At 37.6% G+C, this 21,322-nt stretch overlaps 1 protein-coding gene across 1 annotated transcript; it reads left to right on the top strand.

Moving 5' to 3' along the window:
• Positions 1–17,731: 17,731 nt before the first annotated feature.
• On the top strand, positions 17,732–18,580 carry LOC138880202 (uncharacterized). The gene has a single exon (XM_070159877.1). The coding sequence runs from the start codon at positions 17,732–17,734 to the stop codon at positions 18,578–18,580; it is 849 nt and encodes a 282-aa protein (XP_070015978.1).
• Positions 18,581–21,322: the final 2,742 nt, after the last annotated feature.

The raw sequence follows: 21,322 nt of genomic DNA, 5'->3' as shown, positions 1-21,322 counted from the left end.
GTAGAGCCCCCGGCAAAAGGTACGTTAGTACCATGGAATAGTACTAGTATGTATAACTAAACATCATCCAATTAGAAAGAACTTTACAAGAATATGAATTCACAAATATAACTCAAACTTCAAACAATCACCACATTTTCAATCAACAGAATCGTACAACTTTCACATTGTTTTTTCATAGCTTTTTAGTTTGGGGCATTCCATACTATTCATCATTTGTTTCCAATACCACCACTACCTTGAACAGAGTCCAATATCGACCCGATCGGCTAGGTCGCCCCAATTGAGACATGTACTTCAATCACAATCTCATTTTCCTTCTTTTCCGGAATTCATTCACAATACCTTTCTAATACCACCGCTATCTTGAGCGGAGTCCGATCTCGACCCGATTGTCTAGGTCACCTCACCAAGGTATTGTTCCCTTCTCATAAATCAATTCATTTCACATATATCATTTCATAGGCACTTAGGGCCACGACTTATCATATCATTCTTGCCACTAGGCCGCATTTTACATCGTTCCCAATTTTCAATATTAGCTTTGCCATTTAGGACAGTAGGTGCACATAAGAACAATTTAAATTGTAAACATACATAATATTTCACCTAGATAGCACAATATATTCAGTTGTAATCTCAATTTAAGGTCTAAACAATTCCAATACATAATCCATACCTTTGCCCCTTTCAAGCTGTCAAGATAGCACGTTGATCATGTTGGGACACATATTTCACACACATAAGGTTACAACACCAACACATGTAAAACAACAAACAATGCAACAATTCAACTTTAATCTTGCCATGCCCATACAATCACCGATGAAGCTCAATTTCTAAAAGACGGGGTTTTATCCATACATACCTCAACCGAGCTTTCCTTACTCCTATAACGTTCCAGAATCTTCGCACCTCAATATATTTAAGCAATATAGCACAATTTAACTCATAATCAAGAAAAGCTCATAATTTATGCCCTCTTGAGCATTTTACCGAGCAATTAGTGTTCATTAAGGCCTTATGGTTCTTTCTATACAAGATTACACTAGCCCATTACCCATGCCTCCTCTTATATAATTCCTCATACTCTTCATGAACACATGCATGCAATGCAAACCCCCTTATCCCCATGAATTACCTCACTAACGACCCTTTATAGCTATGTGTAAAAATGAGAGCTGAGGTGATGAAGCCTTATCTCTTGGGATGAAGGTTTAGGTCCCTCACTTGATTATCTTCAATGATTCAACAAGGTTTTTTGGATAAATAGTGATGAAAGTCACTTCCCCTCTCTAAGACCCTCTCTCTCTCTCTAAAAGCATCAGAAAACAAGCTCAAATGAGCTATTACACTGTATATAACGATAGCAGGGTCGGGTTTAAAATTTAGAAAATTGGAGCACCGAGTCGGATCTATGATCGTAAAGCTGACATGCAGTCTGCATAATGGACCGCAAAAATGCTCCCCAAGACCTGAACACACTGTCTGGGTATGCGGAAGAAATGCGGTCCACATACCCGTTCTGCGGTCGCATAATGCACCGCAGAATTTTCCCTCACAAAATCCCAAGGGAAATATGCGTTGATTATGCGGTCCGCATATCGGTTATGCGATCACATACTTGACCGCATAGTTGACCTCAAATTTGACCAACACACTGACACACTTTGCGGCGATTATGCGGTCCGCATACCTGATATGCGACTGCATTCTCGACCACAGAATCGCATTTTATGGAAAACATTATTTCTTGACTTTTTATATCATAGATCAGTCCAAAAAGGTTTGAACCGCGACGAGCGATGAATTTTGCGCATCTCTAACACATGATCCTAATTGCCACTACGAGCTTCTGGGTTTAGGGTGGAAATTTTTTCACGGGGCCTCACATGTCATACCGGGTATCGCATTGATGTGATCTATATCAAATACAAACCTAGGACCCCCCTTTCCCTTTATTTGTAAGATTTCTTTTCAAAAACTCTTCTATTAATTGTTCTTTCTCTTATGTGTTTAAATTCAAAAATCCCCTATTACTTGAGCCTTACTCGTTTGCTTGCTAATTACATAAATTCACAATAAACTGTTTGGCCGGCAACCACACTAGTGGATCCTGAGGGGTGCCTAACAACTTCCCCTTAGGATAATTTCAAGCTCTTACCCAATCTCTGGTTATTCAAATGAAATTAGAATTGAACCTTATTGGTGTCTTAATGCACCCTAAATCATTAGGTGGAGACTCTTCAAAATATGCGAAACCCAGTTCCCAAAAGGAACGAGTTGTCCCAACCAAAGGTCATAAACGCGATTTTGCGAGAAAAATGGGGCGCAGCATGGTTGAGTAAATAATCTGGGGTTGTTCTTGGGGATGGAGGGGGAATGTTTTCCATATTGAGAGGATGACATTGTCTTAGGATTTCGTTTAGTCGAGTTCTTCTTCTTAGGGTTGAAGGAACTCTTGGCATCTTGGATAATGGAAGTTGTATTTATTACATTGGAAGTTGGCGTGGGATTTTGGGTAGGAGAAGGGGTTAACCGATTGGGTGAGGGAATGATGATTCCTTCGCTTTTGTTTATGGCTTTTGGTTGCCTGATGTGCCGGAGAATTTCGGCACATTTGATACTAATTGCTTAGATTTTAGCTTGTTTTAAATGCAATTTCCTTTTATACTTATGTAATTTTAGTGTTTTTGCAGTGCATGAGGTTTAAGGACTTAAGAGCATAAAAAGAAATTCAAAAAGCCACAAAAAGTCAAGAAAAGAGCAAAAAGGCATCGCAAAGGTTGACATTCTCAAAGCCAACATGCGAGCCGCAGATTACACAACAGGCTTTTGGGCAAAGTTCAATGCCAGAAATGCGTTCTAGTTTGTGATCGCATAACCTATTTGCGAGCCGCAGAATGGACCGCAAACTAAACATGAAGGTTGGTGAAGGAAGAAAATGCGACACAAACTGCGACGACATTTCTACAATGCGGACCGTAAACCATGAATGTGGTGAAGGCCTGGAAAATAGGGTTACAATATGCGATGGCCATGTCAAGAATGCAGACCGCATGTCTGTTATGCGACAGATATGCGGTCATATATTTAACCGAAAAGGGTAATTTTGTCCAATTTTTATCCCAAAATTTGACCCACTATAAATAGATTTATTGGGATTTTGTGGGGGCATCTTGTCTGATTTTAGGAGCTACAATACAAGGGTTGAATATTCCTCTCTTTTGGAAGCTTTTGGGTGAAGAATCTCTCACTTTGTAAGCTTTATGGCATTAAATAGTCTCTTCCTTTTGTATTTTAGTATGTGTAGCTAACTTTAAATACTAAGGTTGTGGACCCTAAATGGTTGTTATGTTAATAGGTGTTTGACATTGAATATATATATACTGGCTAGTTGATATTTATTTACTTCTCATTCTTCATTTATTATTGGTGGTTGCAAACATTAGCAAGTGCCATTACATTCTTACTTTGCTTGGGAAAGTAGGTTGGAAATTGGTAAATGTAAATATCAAACACTCAAGGCTTTAAACCTTGTTTAATAGAATCGCTTAGGAATAAGTGGGTTTTATTTGGCATATATTGATTACTCTTAATTGCAACTCTTTTATATTTGGAAAAATAGTAATGAGGAAATACTACCCAACTATTGGAAAATATTGGGTAGTCATTTAGAAATCATTTGCATATCAAAAGAACCTTCCATTAGAAATATATCATATTAACACTGATTGCATTACATTTCATTGAAGGGGCCACAACCTTGGTTTCTTTAATCGAACTATTTACATTCTCAATATCAAAATTAGTTATTCCTTCAAACCAAACTCAATTCATACTCTTGTTACCATTAACCGGATAGAATTACGACTTTAGTCAAGTAACACACTATTTGAGTAACCTTTTCACACCTATTCCCTGTGGTATTCGACCCCAACCTTGTTGGGTTATTATATTTGACACCGACTGCCTTACACTATTTATTAAAGTGTAATTTGTGCATATCAAATTTTGGTGCCACTACCGGTGTAAGCACGTGATTTTTGCCCTATGAGATAATTACTCCCAAAAAATTCAAAATAAAACAATTTTTCTTTGTGTGCAATTTTAAAATTTTTGTGGCATTTTAGATAATTATTTGTATTTCTATCTGTGCGTGTTTATTGGTTAAATTAATAAAAAAATTACAAAAATATGTCGCATTTGCATTTAGTATTTATTTAAGTTTGTTTTACAAAATCATAAAAATAATGTACGTTGCATTTTTAGCATTTAACGTCTAAATTGTGTGATTTTTATAGTTAATTGCAATTTAAATGTGCGATAATTGTTATTTGGACAGATTTTTGAAATTATAACAGATTTTGAATCAGGGCAGTAACAGTAGTTTTAGGGGTAGTACGGGAATTAACAAATTGCAGATTATTTAATTATGGTGGGGACAAGACATAATGATAAAAGCAAAAAGGAAAAGGTGGGTAATAATGTCTTCTTTTCAAAAAGAGGGAACACGGGGGCCCACTTTGACTACTTTTCAAAAGAGGGAACACGGGGGGCCACGTTGACTACTTTTACTAAAGTAAAAGTGTGGGTAATAATAAAAGTTAAAGGGGAAAGAGGTAAAAGGGGGTCTTGCTTTGTACATAAGGGAGGGGGGAGAAGAATTTTTAGAAGGAGGGGAATTTTGGGAGAGATTTTGGGAGGAATTTTAAGAGATTTTAGGAGGAGAATTTTTAGAAAGAGGGTTTTCGGAAGAATTTTTAGAGAGAGTTTTTGGAAAAATATTTCTGAAAAAAGAATTTTAGAAGAGAAGAAAATTGAGAACTAGAGAGGAAATAAGAACAGACTTTTAATCGGAAGGATGGGTATTTCTTAATATCCGAATACTATTTCCTTGTATTACTGAGTGTGATCTCTGCCTCTTTTTTTAATTTTCTATTGGACTTCGATTATTACTCTATTAAGTGGTTGCTGGGATTTATATTTGGCTTTCAAGTCTACTGCTGAGTTTTTCGACTACTGGTTGTTTGTTGCTGTTGCGCTGTTTCTACTGCTGCTGATCCTATTCTTCCTTTGTTTGTATTCAAATACCAGGTACACTACTCTGAATCATTTCAACATATGTATTGAAGATGAAATGAAATGACCGGAAGATTTAAGTTTTTTTTAATTATAGAATATTCACATTTTAGTTAAATATTCATTATGTGTCTCATGTTATGTAAATGGTAGAAGTATTTATTATGTGAAGTATTAAACTGCGGGACTAGTAGATGGGTGTCAGTATGAACACCATAAGTATTAGTTTCGGCTTTGTTAATTTTTTTAGCTTAAAATCGCATTCAAATCGTTAGTAAATATTCAATACGCGAAACCAACTTAATTTGAGGGAAGGTTACTAAACTCTAGATTTGAATTTGCAAATTTTGAAATAGAAGCAATTTGAGTATTTTTTTCTATCTTTAAATTTTGTTAATAACAAAGGCCCGCAAATATTAGGCAAACATAATAGGCCAATAATTTTGTAGAATCTGCAGGCTTACAAAATATTTTCGTTTTTTTATTATTATTTTATTTTATTTTCGTCATTTATTCAGTTTTATTTTTTTCTTTTTTTTTGAAAAAAAAAACTTGAAAAAGAAATTTGTAAAAAATAAAAAAAAATTACAAAAATATTTTCATTTTTTAAGAAAAAAAAATTGAAATGATGTTTTAATGGGTGATTCAACGTTGCAAGGCTAAGAGCATTAATCCATTAGGTGCGAGTTTGAGCAAGATGAGTCAACGTTTAAGTTTAATAAACTTTTTAATAAGCTTTAGTAATTATGGTTAAATCTAGTTTTAAATGGTTTTGAATAACTAATTTCAATAGTTTTTTTTATAACAATGTAAGCTTTAAGTTAGCTATAATCAGAATCTTATGATTTTTAATTGTCGAACTCCGTAAATTTTTTACAATTTCGAATTTTTTTATTTATTTTTAGTAAAATTCCTTTCTATTAATATTTGTCTTAATCTAGCAATTAGTATGTTATGTGTTATTATTTTTAAGCTCGTGATTAATTAGGATTTTCTATCTTTATTTTAGAGACTAATTTTAATAGAAAAATGTAGTCGCTTTAGGATTTGTCCACTTAAAATAAATGAGATGAGCCTCGCCTCGTAAAATGTATCGATTGTGGGGCCCTCACAAATGTATATATTAAAATACTTAGAATTCGAGGACAGGCCGTTTAGCGAATTTTACGGCCTTCCCCAAAATAACAAGACGCTAGTTGCTTTAGGCGCGCCTTTAATAATTTATTTTCCTTAACTCGGGTGCACATTTATGTGACCCAAATCCAAATCTCAACCGAGTCGAGATATGCCAAACAACTACGGGTGCATTGATGTAACGTGGTTCGAGATATGTTTCCACGACGTTGCAATTCTCGTAAAATAATAACAATAAGTAAGAAAGCGGTAAAAAGATAAAATTTTGCACATAAGTTCATATTTGTATAAAATCAGATAATCAAGCCGAATATAACAGTTGAGCGACCGTGCTAGAACCACGGAACTCGGGAATGCCTAACACCTTCTCCCGGGTTAACAGAATTCCTTATCCGGATTTCTGGTTCGCAGACTGTAATACAGAGTCATTCTTTTCCTCGATTCGGGATTAAATTGGTGACTTGGGACACCCTAAATCTCCCAAGTGGCGACTCTGAAATAAATAAATAAATCCCGTTTCGATTCTCCTTTAATTGGAAAAAACTCCCTTGTACCCTCGCGGGGGTGGAAAAAGGAGGTGTGACAGCTCTGACGACTCTGCTGGGGATAAAAGAACTGCTGATCCAGAACCACTGGTTCAGGGTTAGAAATTCGAGCTTAGATAAATTGTTATATTTGGCTTTATTTGATTTTTACATGTTTGAGCCTAATGTGCTAAATGCTGCTTTTACCGCTTTGATATTATTTGTTTGTATATATAAACTGTGTCGAACCCTTCTCTCTTCACCTCCGGGGATGTGCTTACTGGTTGAGACTCCCTATTCTGTTAGTGTCATACCCTGAAATAAAAAGAGGCTCGGACAAGTTACGAAGTCGGATGGCCTTTTGGTTCCCGGTACGTTTCCCCCTCCTCGACTTGAGTTGTCCGCTCGGGTGCACAGTCTAGAACACCGACTCAGGTTTTGAACATAGAATAACATGACTTCATGTCGGATCCCTAGTAGGAACGATTATTTGCATCATGTTGCATTTGACTTAGGGGACTCAACACAGGGGTTGGGTCCGTCTAGGACTAACAACCTGAAATGAAAAGACCATCTTGATGCATCCTATGTGCTACATGTTGCATTCCTTCAAGGGTAAAAGGGTCATTTGGCGGACCAATGATAATTGAGAGTGAATGAAAAGGAAAAAAGGAAAAAGAGAGGGTGAAGTGCGAAGATAAAGCAAATAGGGCCCGGTTATGTTTTGTTACATTTTATTTAAAAAAAAAATGAATTCAAAAAAAAAAAATCTTTGAACTTTTTATCATTTTTGAAAAATCAAAAATAAAAAAAAAGGGAAAAAGAAATCCAAAAGATTTTACATGTTTAATCACTTTTTAAGAAAAAGCAAAAGAAAAAAAAAATATGTTTTCTCTGAATTAGTTTTTTTTTTATTCTCACTCGTATCCAATCTGCCCGAACTACGCGGGTTTGATTCTCACCGGATGTGAGATACGTAGGCAACTCTCATTGGGTCCAACCCCACATTTTGCTAAAATAACCAAAAACAAATAAAATAAAAAACATGTCAAAATTTTAATTTTGTCATGAATAAGTCGGGTGATGCTGTTTTGTCAAAACATAGCCGAATGTTCCAGAAAGGGGCGTCGGAAGGCTGACTTTGCATAAATAGCCACCTTTTGGGTCATGTTTAGGATTTGGTCCAGTTGACCCACACAGCCTTAAAAATCTTCGTCCCTGAGGCGTTGAAAGGCCGTGTTTGCAATATTGAGTTTCTATTTTTGAAAAATGATAAAAAGAGTCATAAATAAGTCAGGGTGATGCTGATTTTGTCAAAAATAGCCGAATGTTCCCGAAAGGGATGCCGGAAGGCTGACTTTGCATAAACAGCTACCTTTTTGGGTCATGTTTAGGATTTTGGTAAAGTTGACCCACACAGCCTTAAAAATCTTCGTCCCCGAGACGCTGAAGGGTCGTGTTTGCAACACCAGGTTTTTATTGTAATTTGAAAAAAAAAACAAAGAGTCAGCGGTCAGGTGAATACCGTTTGGATTTTTAGTCAAAATAAGTCGAGCCAGCTTCGGCCGCGTCTTAAACCGTTCTTGCCGAAATAGCCTTAGAGTATCTTTCAGTTGTCGAAAGGCTATTTCCGTAAAAGAATGGACAAGTTTGTAAAGTGTCAAAATAATCCTCCCCGACCTCAAAATTCATGTGAGATTTGGAAGGGGCCACATTTGCAAAAATAGCCGTTTGGTTGCATTTGTCAAACGAGGAAAGAAAGCTGGCCCTTTTGTTTTGAGGTTATAAATCTTTTGACTAGAATATGTAGGTTGTTTGATTTTTGAGTTTGTTGGTCATCTTTCAACCTTTTAAAACCCAGTTTGTTTTATTATGAAAATTGATAATTCCAAAAAAAAAATGTTTCATTGTTGTTACCTTTCATTGGTCCGAACTACGCAAGGTCTGATTCATGCGGGGTCATGATACGTAGGCAATCTCCATAAGATTCGACCACAACAAAAAAAAAGCAAAAAAAGAAAGAGAATGAAAAAGAAAAAAAAAGAGAATGAAAAAGAAAAAGAAAAAAAATGAAATGAAAAAAAGGGAAAAATCAAAAAAAATCAAAAAAAAGAAAAGAAAAGAAAAAAAAGATGTTGTTAATAATGAGGACTGACTGAGTCCATTCTAACCTGTTTGTTTTGCAAAGAAAGTTAAGGTGGTTGATTTGTGGTAAGCCGGACAATGACACCCAGAATCCTTTACTTGCATCTCATGATACACACTCTGCGGGGATCAGGACTGATAACAGAAGCACTCGAATCCTACTGGGGACTTGTTGATGGAGGTTGATGATATTAAAGCTAATAATGGTCTTGGCAGTATTGATGCGAACGCTCAATGGCTAAGATGCCAATTTTGATAAAGTGGGAGGACGCTCTGTTCCTTGGTTAGCAAGAGAGAAGCTTGTGGTGGCTTATTTTGTTGTCATTTCTGTTGTCCGGATTATTCTTAGGGTTGTAATCCGAATATTGTCTTGTGTCAAACCTTCTTATCTTTCCAGTTTGTCATATCAGTTTGTTTAAGTTTTGTCGAGGCTGTGTTAGGATTTTATTCTGGTTGTTTTGTTTGTTTTATTATTCAAACCATTTCGCCGGTAGTCTAATACAAAAGCCGGTCTTTTATTGTTTCCAGTCATCTTTTTGTTTAGTCCTTTTATCATTTTGTTCAGCGCCGATTCTCGTGACATGACATGCGCACATAGTTTGGGCCTAGTCTTTAAAGTTAATCATAAAACCCTGGAGAGGTGATCAGAACATTTAAAGGAAATAAGGACGGTTTGAAATTATTCGGTGCTCGAGTCATATGGAACTAGGGCAAGTAAAACATAAAGAAAACCGTTAAAGGCAAGATTCGCCAAATTGACATAAGGGTCTTCATGATAATGAGAAGTGAGAGTGTCGCCCAACGGTGGTTTAGAAATGACAAATGAAAAAGCAAACGTGTGAATATAATTGTCAAGTCCAGCACCATCGGAAGAGACTATAAATCTATGTTCAATTATGTTGTTTGCACTTGGCATGTTTTGAAGACTGGAATGACGAAGACATTTTGTTCTGCTACCTAAACACTTTATTCTTCGTTACCCCTTTTGAGCCTTATTTATTTTCTTTCATACCCCTCGTTCGGAATCAATAGCAACGACTAGGAAATACGAGCCTGGAAGGTAAAGAAAAAAAAATCAAAAAAAAACGAAAAAAAAGAAGAGAAAAGTGATAACAAAAAAAACAAAAAAAAAACAAAGGAAAGTCAAATGATAAAAAGGAATTGGGAACTACGTTTGACCTGATTCCTCAAAGAGGATACGTAGGCGCTTCACGGCTCGGTCATAGTTTTGAAAAATGAAAAAAAATCAATTAAGATGTCCCCAAGCAAGAAACTGGGGCAAAGGTTACGTTTGTTGTAAATAAATCTAGTTCTGAATGTTGTAATTAATAACCCAAAATCGATGCATTTTTTAGCCTTTTATACCCTTTCTTTCTAGCCCTATCCAAAACCCACATTATGGTCCAAAGAAAGACCTTCTGATCAGTCTGCAAAAGATGCCAAGTCAGACAAATGAGAGTCTTACCGGCGAACATAACATTCTGTTCTACAGCAGAAAGGACTCTAATCTCCAGCAGAGAGAGTCATACCGGCAACACTCCAAATCCCCAGCTGGAAAGTGATAAAAATGAGAGAGTCTTATCGGTGCAAATCTTCACGGACACCATAAGGCGATGAAAGCTGAGAGAAAAAACCCAAAATGAGAGAGGCTTGATAGTGAAAATCCTTCGGGCACTACAAGTCGAATAAGATTGAGAATCAGATGGGGAATTGTCAATTGAAGATCTTGAAAGATGATTGGCGGTAGAGGATAGGCCACATGCGCATGTCATGACTATTAGAGTCGGTATCTGCATTTGATAGATTTTTATTCTTTTGTTAAAGAGTCATTTTTTCCTTTGTCTTTTTATTCTGTTCCCTTTTATCTTTTTCCTTTCATATAAAAATCCCCAATAGAGTTTGTTTGGTCAGAACAAGTGTGAATTGACTTCAAAATATGCCATCAGCTTTCCAAATATGCAAGATGAGATCTGACTAGTACATCCAAGTGGTATAGTCAACAAGGAACAAGCGCGAGGCCAGTGTCAAAAAAGATATCCCCAGCAAAAGGGAATTGACAAAAGGATTGACGAGTGTCAAGAGGGATATCCTTGCCGAAACCAAGGTTATAAACCTCAAGGCCAAGGCCCATGAACAAAGCAAGGAAAACAGTGAGCATGATTTGGAGAAATTCATGCGAGACTAAAAGGTCAGGGAAATGCCAGTTTCCGAGCTGTGCCACAAAAGAGGAAGGATATCCCCAACAGAAAGGGATCATTCCCAGCAAATAATATCATCCCCAACAAGTTGTGAAACGCAGAGCAAGGAAGGAGAAAGGGAAAGTCATCCCCAGTAGGAGTATCACAACCAACCACCGTGTTTTAAACTAACAAATTTTGTTTAATTTGAAACAGGTAAAGGAAATGGAATTGATGACAGAAATGCATGCCATAAGGGAGACTGTCAAACTGGGGCAGAAAATTTTCCTTTCATTTGGAAAATTTTCTGGAAATCAGGTACCCATTCGAAGAAGAATAAAGATAACACCAGTCTCAAGGGAAGTGGTCTTTGAACCAGTGTTGCCCCAATATAATAAGTTTCAATGGAGGAAGTAGTTCCCCAGCAGACAGAACAAAGGGATGACACTTGTGCTCAGAAAAGCAAAAGGCCAGTATCATTCCCAACAGCCTTTCGAAGAGTGAAACACTAGTTCTGAAAGAATCAGAATCCCCCAGTAGTGTTATCCTCGACAGCGTTATCCACAGCTGATAACATTTTATCCCCCAACAGGTAAGTAAACAATTCCCCAACAGTGTTATCCCTAGCAGTTTCGAGGAGTCCAACACAAGTTTGGTGAAAATCGGTATCCTCAGCGGTTCCTTTCGGGGAAAGGCAAAACGAGTCTTAAGGGAAGTAGTCTTCAATGGAAGAAGCTATGCAAAAAAAAAGAATAAAAAAAAAAGAGAAAAAAGGGAAGCAGTTTGCAGAGGAATGAAACATCCTACTTAAAAGGAAGTAATTTTGGAAGAAGTAAGATAACATATTTACTCAGTAGAGTTATCCTCAGCAGTGTTATCCCCAACGGATCATCGAGATGTAGAAGCATCCTCGACAGAGTTTCGAGCAACCCAGAGTGGGTAAAGAAGAAAGGGAAAAAGTCATCCCCATCAAAATAATCCCCAGCTGTTTCGAGGGAAGACAACACAGGTAAGTAATTAATTCAGGAAAAAGGAAATGGTTCACGCATAGGAGACGCACTTCCTATGTGAAGATTTCATTAATAGGAGACGCACTTCCTAGTTTGAAATCATTAAAGTTTTACACATAGGAGATGCATTTCCTCCTAAGTTTGTTTAGTTTCACCCATAGGAGATGCATTTCCTCCTAAGTTTAGTTTTACCCATAGGAGATGCATTTCCTCCTAAGTTTGTTTTAGTTTCACCCATAGGAGATGCATTTCCTCCTAAGTTTGTTTTAGTTTCACCCCATAGGAGATGCATTTCCTCCTAAGTTTAGTCTTACCCATAGGAGAGGCATTTCCTCCTAAGTTTATTTTACCCATAGGAGAGGCATTTCCTCCTAAGTTGTTGTTGAAATCAGGAGTCCGCCTGGAGAATAGAGACATTCAATTTCAAATTTAGCAATCAGGAGTCCGCCTGGAGAACAGAGACATACTTTTCAAGTTTGACGTCAGGAGTCTGCCTGAAGAATGGAGACATACAGTTTAAATTTCAAAAATCAGGAGTCGGCATACATTTCAGTCTTTTCATTTCAAGTGTTGAAGTTGGGAGCCCGCCCATAGAACAGAGGCATACATTTCAGTCTTTTCATTTCAAGTGTTGAAGTTGGGAGCCCGCCCATAGAACAGAGGCATACATTTCAGTCTTTTCATTTCAAGTGTTGAAGTTGGGAGCCCGCCCATAGAACAGAGGCATACATTTCAGTCTTTTCATTTCAAGTGTTGAAGTTGGGAGCCCGCCCATAGAACAGAGGCATACATTTCAGTCTTTTCATTTCAAGTGTTGAAGTTGGGAGCCCGCCCATAGAACAGAGGCATACATTTCAGTCTTTTCATTTCAAGTGTTGAAGTTGGGAGCCCGCCCATAGAACAGAGGCATACATTTCAGTCTTTTCATTTCAAGTGTTGAAGTTGGGAGCCCGCCCATAGAACAGAGGCATACATTTCAGTCTTTTCATTTCAAGTGTTGAAGTTGGGAGCCCGCCCATAGAACAGAGGCATACATTTCAGTCTTTTCATTTCAAGTGTTGAAGTTGGGAGCCCGCCCATAGAACAGAGGCATACATTTCAGTCTTTTCATTTCAAGTGTTGAAGTTGGGAGCCCGCCCATAGAACAGAGGCATACATTTCAGTCTTTTCATTTCAAGTGTTGAAGTTGGGAGCCCGCCCATAGAACAGAGGCATACATTTCAGTCTTTTCATTTCAAGTGTTGAAGTTGGGAGCCCGCCCATAGAACAGAGGCATGTGTCAAAAGGTGGAAAAACATCGGAAGAAAAGCACCGTAAGAAATGCGAGCAGACAAGAAAGCAAGGCAACAAGAGCCAATTGCAGTCTAGCCTAGCTTCTTGTTTTCTTTTAAGCACGGTGTAACAAGGAGATCGGTAAGCAATGGTAATAGCATGCAACAACAGTAACATTGCAGTCCCATGGTAGTCCCAGCTACCAAAACTTTTCGAACTACATTAACCTGATTCCCCTTTAGCCAGAGATATGTAGGAAACCTTTGAAGCAAAGGTTCGGTTAATCCTTTTTCAAAAAAAAAATGCTTCACACGGAGTATTCGGATAGGCAAAAATTGCTCACTTTATCTTTGCACGAAAACCCTTCGTGTCTTCGGGCAAAGAGGGGCAGCTGTAAGCACGTGATTTTTGCCCTATGAGAGAATTACTCCTAAAAAATCCAAAAAAAATAATTTTCCTTTGTGTGCAATTTTAAAATTTTTGTGGCATTTTTGATAATTATTTGTATTTCTGTCTGTGCGTGTTTATTGGTTAAATTAATAAAAAAATTACAAAAATATGTCGCATTTGCATTTAGTATTTATTTAAGTTTGTTTTACAAAATCATAAAAATAATGTACGTTGCATTTTTAGCATTTAACGTCTAAATTGTGTGATTTTTATAGTTAATTGCAATTTAAATGTGCGATAATTGTTATTTGGACAGATTTTTGAAATTATAACGGATTTTGAATCAGGGCAGTAACAGTAGTTTTAGGGGTAGTACGGGAATTAACAAATTGCAGATTATTTAATTATGGTGGGGACAAGACATAACGATAAAAGCAAAATAGAAAAGGTGGGTAATAATGTCTTCTTTTCAAAAAAAGGGAACACGGGGGCCCACTTTGACTACTATTCAAAAGAGGGAACACGGGGGGGGGGGGGGCACGTTGACTACTTTTACTACAGTAAAAGTGTGGGTAATAATAAAAGTTAAAGGGGAAAGAGGTAAAAAGGGGTCTTGCTTTGTATATAAGGGAGGGGGGAGAAGAATTTTTAGAAGGAGGGGAATTTTGGGAGAGATTTTGGGAGGAATTTTAAGAGATTTTAGGAGGAGAATTTTTAGAAAGAGGGTTTTCGGAAGAATTTTTAGAGAGAGTTTTTGGAAAAAGATTTATGAAAAAAGAATTTTAGAAGAGAAGAAAATTGAGAACAAGAGAGGAAATAAGAATAGACTTTTAATCGGAAGGATGGGTATTTCTTAATATCCGAATACTATTTCCTTGTATTACTGAGTGTGATCTCTGCCTCTTTTTTTAATTTTCTATTGGACTTCGATTATTACTCTATTAAGTGGTTGCTGGGATTTATATTTGGCTTTCAAGTCTACTGCTGGGTTTTTCGACTACTGGTTGTTTGTTGCTGTTGCGCTGTTTCTACTGCTGCTGATCGTATTCTTCCTTTCTTTGTATTCAAATACCAGGTACACTACTCTGAATCATTTCAACATATGTATTGAAGATGAAATGAAATGACCGGAAGATTTAAGTTTTTTTTTTAATTATCGCATTTTAGTTAAATATTCATTATGTGTCTCATGTTATGTAAATGGTAGAAGTATTTATTATGTGAAGTATTAAACTGCGGGACTAGTAGATGGGTGTCAGTATGAACACCATAAGTATTAGTTTCGGCTTTGTTAATTTTTTTAGCTTAAAGTCGCATTCAAATCGTTAGTAAATATTCAATACGCGAAACCGACTTAATTTGAGGGAAGGTTACTAAACTCTAGATTTGAATTTGCAAATTTTGAAATAGAAGCAATTTGAGTTTTTTTTTCTATCTTTAAATTTTGTTAATAACAAAGGCCCGCAAATATTAGGCAAACATAATAGGCCAATAATTTTGTAGAATCTGCAGGCTTACAAAATATTTTTGTTTTTTTATTATTATTTTATTTTATTTTCGTCATTTATTCAGTTTTCTTTTTTCTTTTTTTTTGAAAAAAAAAACTTGAAAAAGAAATTTGTAAAAAATAAAAAAAAATTACAAAAATATTTTCATTTTTTAAGAAAAAAACTGAAATGATGTTTTAATGGGTGATTCAACGTTGCAAGGCTAAGAGCATTAATCCATTAGGTGCGAGTTTGAGCAAGATGAGTCAACGTTTAAGTTTAATAAACTTTTTAATAAGCTTTAGTAATTATGGTTAAATCTAGTTTTAAATGGTTTTTGAATAACTAATTTCAATAGTTTTTTTTATAACAATGTAAGCTTTAAGTTAGCTATAATCAGGATCTTTTGATTTTTAATTGTCGAACTCCGTAAATTTTTTACAATTTCGAATTTTTTTATTTATTTTTAGTAAAATTCCTTTCTATTAATATTTGTCTTAATCTAGCAATTAGTATGTTATGTGTTACTATTTTTAAGCTCGTGATTAATTAGGATTTTCTTTCTTTATTTTAGAGACTAATTTTAATAGAAAAATGTAGTCGCTTTAGGATTTGTCCACTTAAAATAAATGAGCCTCGCCTCGCCTCGTAAAATGTATAGATTGCGGGGCCCTCACAAATGTATGCATTAAATACTTAGAACATCGGAGTTGGCCGTCTAGAGAAATTTTACGGCCTTTACCAAAACAACAATACGCTAGTAGTTCTAGGCGCGTCTTTAACAAATCATTTTCTTAAATATGGGTGTGCATTTATGTAACCCAAATCCAAATCTCAACGGAGTCGAAATGTGTCGATAACCATGGGTGCATTGATTGCGACGTGGTCTGAAATACGTTTTCACAATGTTGCAATTCTCCGTAAAATAATAACAATAAATAAATAATAATAAAAGCGGTAAAAAGATAAAATTTGCACATAAGTTCATATTTTGTATAAAATCAGATAATCAAGCCGAATATAACAGTTGAGCGACCGTGCTAGAACCACGGAATTCGGGAATGCCTAATACCTTCTCCCGGGTTAACAGAATTCTTTATCCGGATTTCTGGTTCGCAGACTGTAATACAGAGTCATTCTTTTCCTCGATTCGGGATTAAATTGGTGACTTGGGACACCCTAAATCTCTTAAGTGGCGACTCTGAAATAAATAAATAAATCCCGTTTCGATTGTCCTTTAATTGGAAAAAACTCCCTACGCCCCTCGCGGGGGCGGAAAAAGGAGGTGTAACAACCGGGGAATACGGTTTTGAAATTACTAATTAGTGTGTGCTTTACTTTACGTCTTAGTCTATTCCATCACACTTTGCTTGTTTTGCTTGGTTTGATAGGAAAACATGTCCGAATATGAAGAATAAATGGAGGCGAAAATGAAAGAAAATCTTTTTGCGAACATAGAGGAGTATATTGAGGATACAAACGCTATTGTACCTCCGGCCATTGGCACTGCAACTTTCAAGGTGGAACATAGTTTAATCCTTATGCTCAAAGCGGAGGGGTTTTCAGGAATTCCACTTATGATGATCCAACACAACATCTTAGAAACTTCTTGGGTGTGTGTGCGATGCATAAGTAGAACCACGTCTCGATTGACTCTCTAAGGTTGAGGTAATTCAAATACTCACTAGCTGGGGACGCAAGGAAATGGCTTCGGAATTTGCCACCAAACTCCATTAATTCTTGGCCTGAACTTGTCCGGAAATTATTAGCTAAATGGTTCCCGCAAAGTAAGAAGTCCGAGCTTCGGGATAAAATTTTCTTGTTCAAGCAAGTACCAGGAGAACAACTACATGAGCATGGGATCAGTTCAAGTTATATTTGGTGAGGTCTCCCAACCATGGTTTCCGGATTCTATCTTGTTGGAAAAATTCTACATGGGCTTGGATCCTATGAACCAATCTATAGCCAAAAATGCAGCTCACAGATCTTTCATGGACAAATCATTTGCAAGGGTCACACAAATACTTGATAAAATGGTGAGGCATAATCAAGCATGGCACTCTGAGGACACCACATGTGGAATTTCATATGGGTCTCCTTCCTTGACCACCATGATCAAGGAAAACCAAGAAAGGGATCAAGTGATTGTAGGGCTTGCCACAAATGTCAATATGTTGACAAAGATGTTCACAGAAAGGCAAATGAAGAAAGTAAATGTGGTGGAAAATGGGCAACCCTTATCAAATGAGGACATTGAGGAGGCAAACTATGTCAACAACTCTCAATGTGGGTATCAAAGGCAACATTACCAAGGTCAAGGACAATAAAATCAATGGAGGCCTTACCCGCAGAGGCAAGACAACCAATAGTGGAGAAATGACCAAGGCGGCTCAAATCAAGGTAATTGGAACAATAACAACAACTTCCCAAATCGGAGTTCAAACCCTTATGTTCCTCCAAAGGGTCAATATTCAAATCAAGGTTCCTCAAGTGAGTCTAAGTTGGAAATCATGCTTGAACGAGTATTGCAAAATCAAGAGAAGTCCAACATTTCTATGAGGAATACGAACGAGCTTGTTGGTTCTCATACCGCATTCATTCAAAAATTTGAGATGCAAATGAGAGACCTCTCTAGGGAACAAAATCTGAAGCAAAAATGGACACTTTCAAGTGATACAATTGCGAACCCCAAGGGTAGTGGGAGTGGTCCAACTTCTCAAGTCATGGCAATTACTACTCGGAGTGGGAAGGTACTACAAGGAGAGGGTGAACAAGTGGTTGAGGTAGAAGAGTTCGAACAAGGGGTTGAGGTTGAAGAGCCAAGTGTTGTCGAAGTTGAGAAGATTCTAGAAGATTTGCAAGTGCAAAAAGAGAACCGAGAAGAGGTAAAGGAAAAGGTTAAAGAGACACCAAAAACTCTTCCACCTATTCCTAGACCCCCTCCTCTATTCCCTCAAAGACTCTCTAGGAAGGTTGATGATAGCAAACTTGAAAAGTTCTACAACATTCTCAAGCAATTATCGATGAATACCCCATTTGTAGAAGCATTTCAAGAGATGTCGGGTTTCGCTAAATATTTGAAAGACTTGATTACCAAGAAGAGAACCACCAAAAATGAAGTGGTGAATGTGACTCACCGGGTTAGTTCCATCATTGCAACATCCACTGTTCAAAAGAAAGAAGACCCGGGAGCTTTCACCATTCTTTGTACCATTGGGACACATGATTTTGTAAGAGCCCTTTGTGATAATGGGGCTAGCATCAACTTGATGCCTCTTGCCATTTACAAGAAAGTAGGGTTAGGTATTCCAAGGACAACAAGTATGAGATTGCAAATGACCGATCATTCCATCAAATGACCGGTGGGAATTGTTGATGATGTACTTGTGAAGGTGGGAAAATTTCATTTACCTGTTAATTTCGTAATCCTTGATTATGCGGTTGACAAAAAGATCCCTATCATTTTGGGGAGACCATTCCTTGCCACTGGAAGAGCACTAATGGATTCGAAATGGAATGAGATCAAATTTCGCGTGAATGATGAAGAGGTTACTTTCCAAGCAAGCAAGGGTATGAAACTACCGTATGAGTATGAAAACATCTCGGTGATCGATGTTGTTGATGAAGTAGAGGGTGCGGTTGAAATTAAAATGGAAGAACAGTGCCTCATCAAAGCTTGGGTAAACTTTGATTGTGAATATATGGAGGGGTATATTGAATCAGTAAATGCATTGTAGGGGCTTGGGTCCTACACTTATGCTTCAGCAAAGCTTTCTCTCAACTTGGAGAATAAAGACACTCCTCCCACAAAGCCTTCTATTGTCGAACCATCGCAACTAGAGCTCAAACCACTTCCACCACACTTGAGGTATAAATTTCTTGGCTCAAACAATACTTTACCAGCAATTGTTTCTTCTTTGTTGAATGATGTGCAGGTAGAACAATTGTTGGAAGTCTTGAAGGAGCATATGCAAGCCATTGGATGGACAATTGTGGACATTCGAGGGATTCCCGTGGGAATTTGAGAACACAGGATCCAATTGGAGAGTGAGACGAAACCAAGTGTGGAACATCAACGATGGTTGAACCCGTCAATGCAAGAGGTGGTAAAGAAAGAAATCATTAAATGGTTGGATGTCGGGGTAGTCTACCCTATTGCCGATAGTTCTTGGGTGAGCCCGGTGAAATGTGTGCCCAAAAAAGGGAGGCATGACCGTAATTGAAAATGATAAAAATGAGCTCATCCCAACAAGAACGGTGACCGGTTGGAGGGTGTGTATGGATTATCGGAAGCTCAACAGTGCCACATGCAAAGACCATTTCCACATGCCTTTTATTGATCAAATGCTTGATCGGCTAGCGGGAAGGTCATTCTATTATTTCCTTCATGGATATTCCGGGTACAACCAAATCAACATCGCATTGGAGGATCAAGAGAAGACGACATTCACTTGCCCCTATGGAACATTTGCCTTTAGCTGGATGCCATTTGGTTTGTGCAATGCTCCGGCTACTTTTCAAAGATGCATGATGTCCATTTTCTCCGACATGGTGGAGGATTTTCTAGAGGTTTTCATGGATGAATTCTTGGTGGTAGGTGACTCTTTTGAGCATTGTCTTAACAATCTTAGACAAGTGCTTAAGAGATGTGAGGAGACCAACCTTGTGCTCAACTAGGAGAAATGCCATTTCATGGTGGATGAAGGCATTGTATTGGGGCATAAAATTTCAAAACATGGCATAGAGGTTGACCGGGATAAGATCGAGTTTATTTCCAAGCTTCCTTCACCTACTTCCGTTAAAGGTGTTCGAAGTTTCTCAAGGCATGCCGGATTCTATAGGCGTTTCATCAAGGATTTTTCCAAGATTGCAAATCATGTCAAAGAAGGATGCAACGCCTTGGTTGATTCGATGGGTATTATTGTTGCAAGAATTTGACTTCGAGGTCAAGGATCACAAGGGAACTAAAAATCAAGTAGCGGATCATTTGTCAAGGCTTGAAGAGGTAGGGAGGCCAAATAGAGATCTTGAGATCAACGATGCATTCCCAGATGAACACATATTGGCACTTTCTAGCACTTTTGCTGCTTGGTATGCCGATATTGCCAACTACTTGGTTAGTGACCTTATTCCGGATGGATTGGAATCCTATCAAAAGAAGAAGTTTTTGAGAGATTGTCAGCAATACTATTGGGAAGAGCTATTCTTGTTCCGTGTTTGTGCTGACAACATCATCAGAAGGTGTATTCCAGAAGAAGAGATTATGCCAGTTCTAAAGGCATGCCACGACTCACCGGTTGGGGGTCATCATGGGGGAAACCTAACGGCGACTAAGGTTATTGAATGTGGTTACCATTGTCCTTCAATCTATCATGATGTCAATCAAATGGTCAAGGCTTGTGTCCAATGTCAAAGACAAGGATCAATCTCCAAGTGGCGTGAAATGTCAATGCACTTTGTGATGGAGATAGAAATCTTCGACATGTGGGGAATTGATTTTATGGGTCCCTATGTGAGATCTTGTGGGATGAAATATATCTTGGTAGTTGTGGACTATGTGTCCAAATGGGTTGAAGCAATTTCCTTACCAAACAACGAGGCAAGAAGTGTGACCGCATTCTTGAAGAAAAAATATTCACTTGGTTTGGCACTCCTAGAGCCATTCTTAGTGATAGTGGGTATCATTTATGTAACAAGCCTTTCACGGGGCTACTAGAGAAGTATGGAATCAAGCACAAGGTGGCCACACCTTATCATCCCCAATATAGCGGTCAAGTTGAAGTTTCCAACCGGGAGATAAAGAGCATTCTAGCAAAGACCGTCAATGCAAACAGGACCGATTGGTCAAGAAAGCTAGATGACGCATTATGGGCATACCGCACAGTACAAAAAACTCCTATTGGCACTTCTCTTTATTGGTTAGTATTCGGCAAAGCTTGTCATCTACCCATAGAACTGGAACACAAAGCCGTGTGGGTTTTAAAGAGGTTGAACTTGGATTAGGCTGAAGCTGCAAATTTGAGGTTAACACAACTCAATAAAATGGAGGAATTCCATTTCCATGCTTATGAAAGTGCAGTTGTGTATAAAGAAAGGATGAA

Source organism: Nicotiana sylvestris, chromosome 10 (assembly GCF_000393655.2).
Source record: "Nicotiana sylvestris chromosome 10, ASM39365v2, whole genome shotgun sequence".
Lineage (NCBI taxonomy): Eukaryota > Viridiplantae > Streptophyta > Magnoliopsida > Solanales > Solanaceae > Nicotiana > Nicotiana sylvestris.
Note: the sequence above shows the minus strand (reverse complement) of the source record. Positions and strands in the feature narration are given on the sequence as shown.

Excerpts from the sequence above, each read along its gene's own strand:
- LOC138880202 (XM_070159877.1), top strand. The coding sequence starts at position 17,732 with ATGCTTGAACGAGTATTGCAAAATCAAGAGAAGTCCAACATTTCTATG.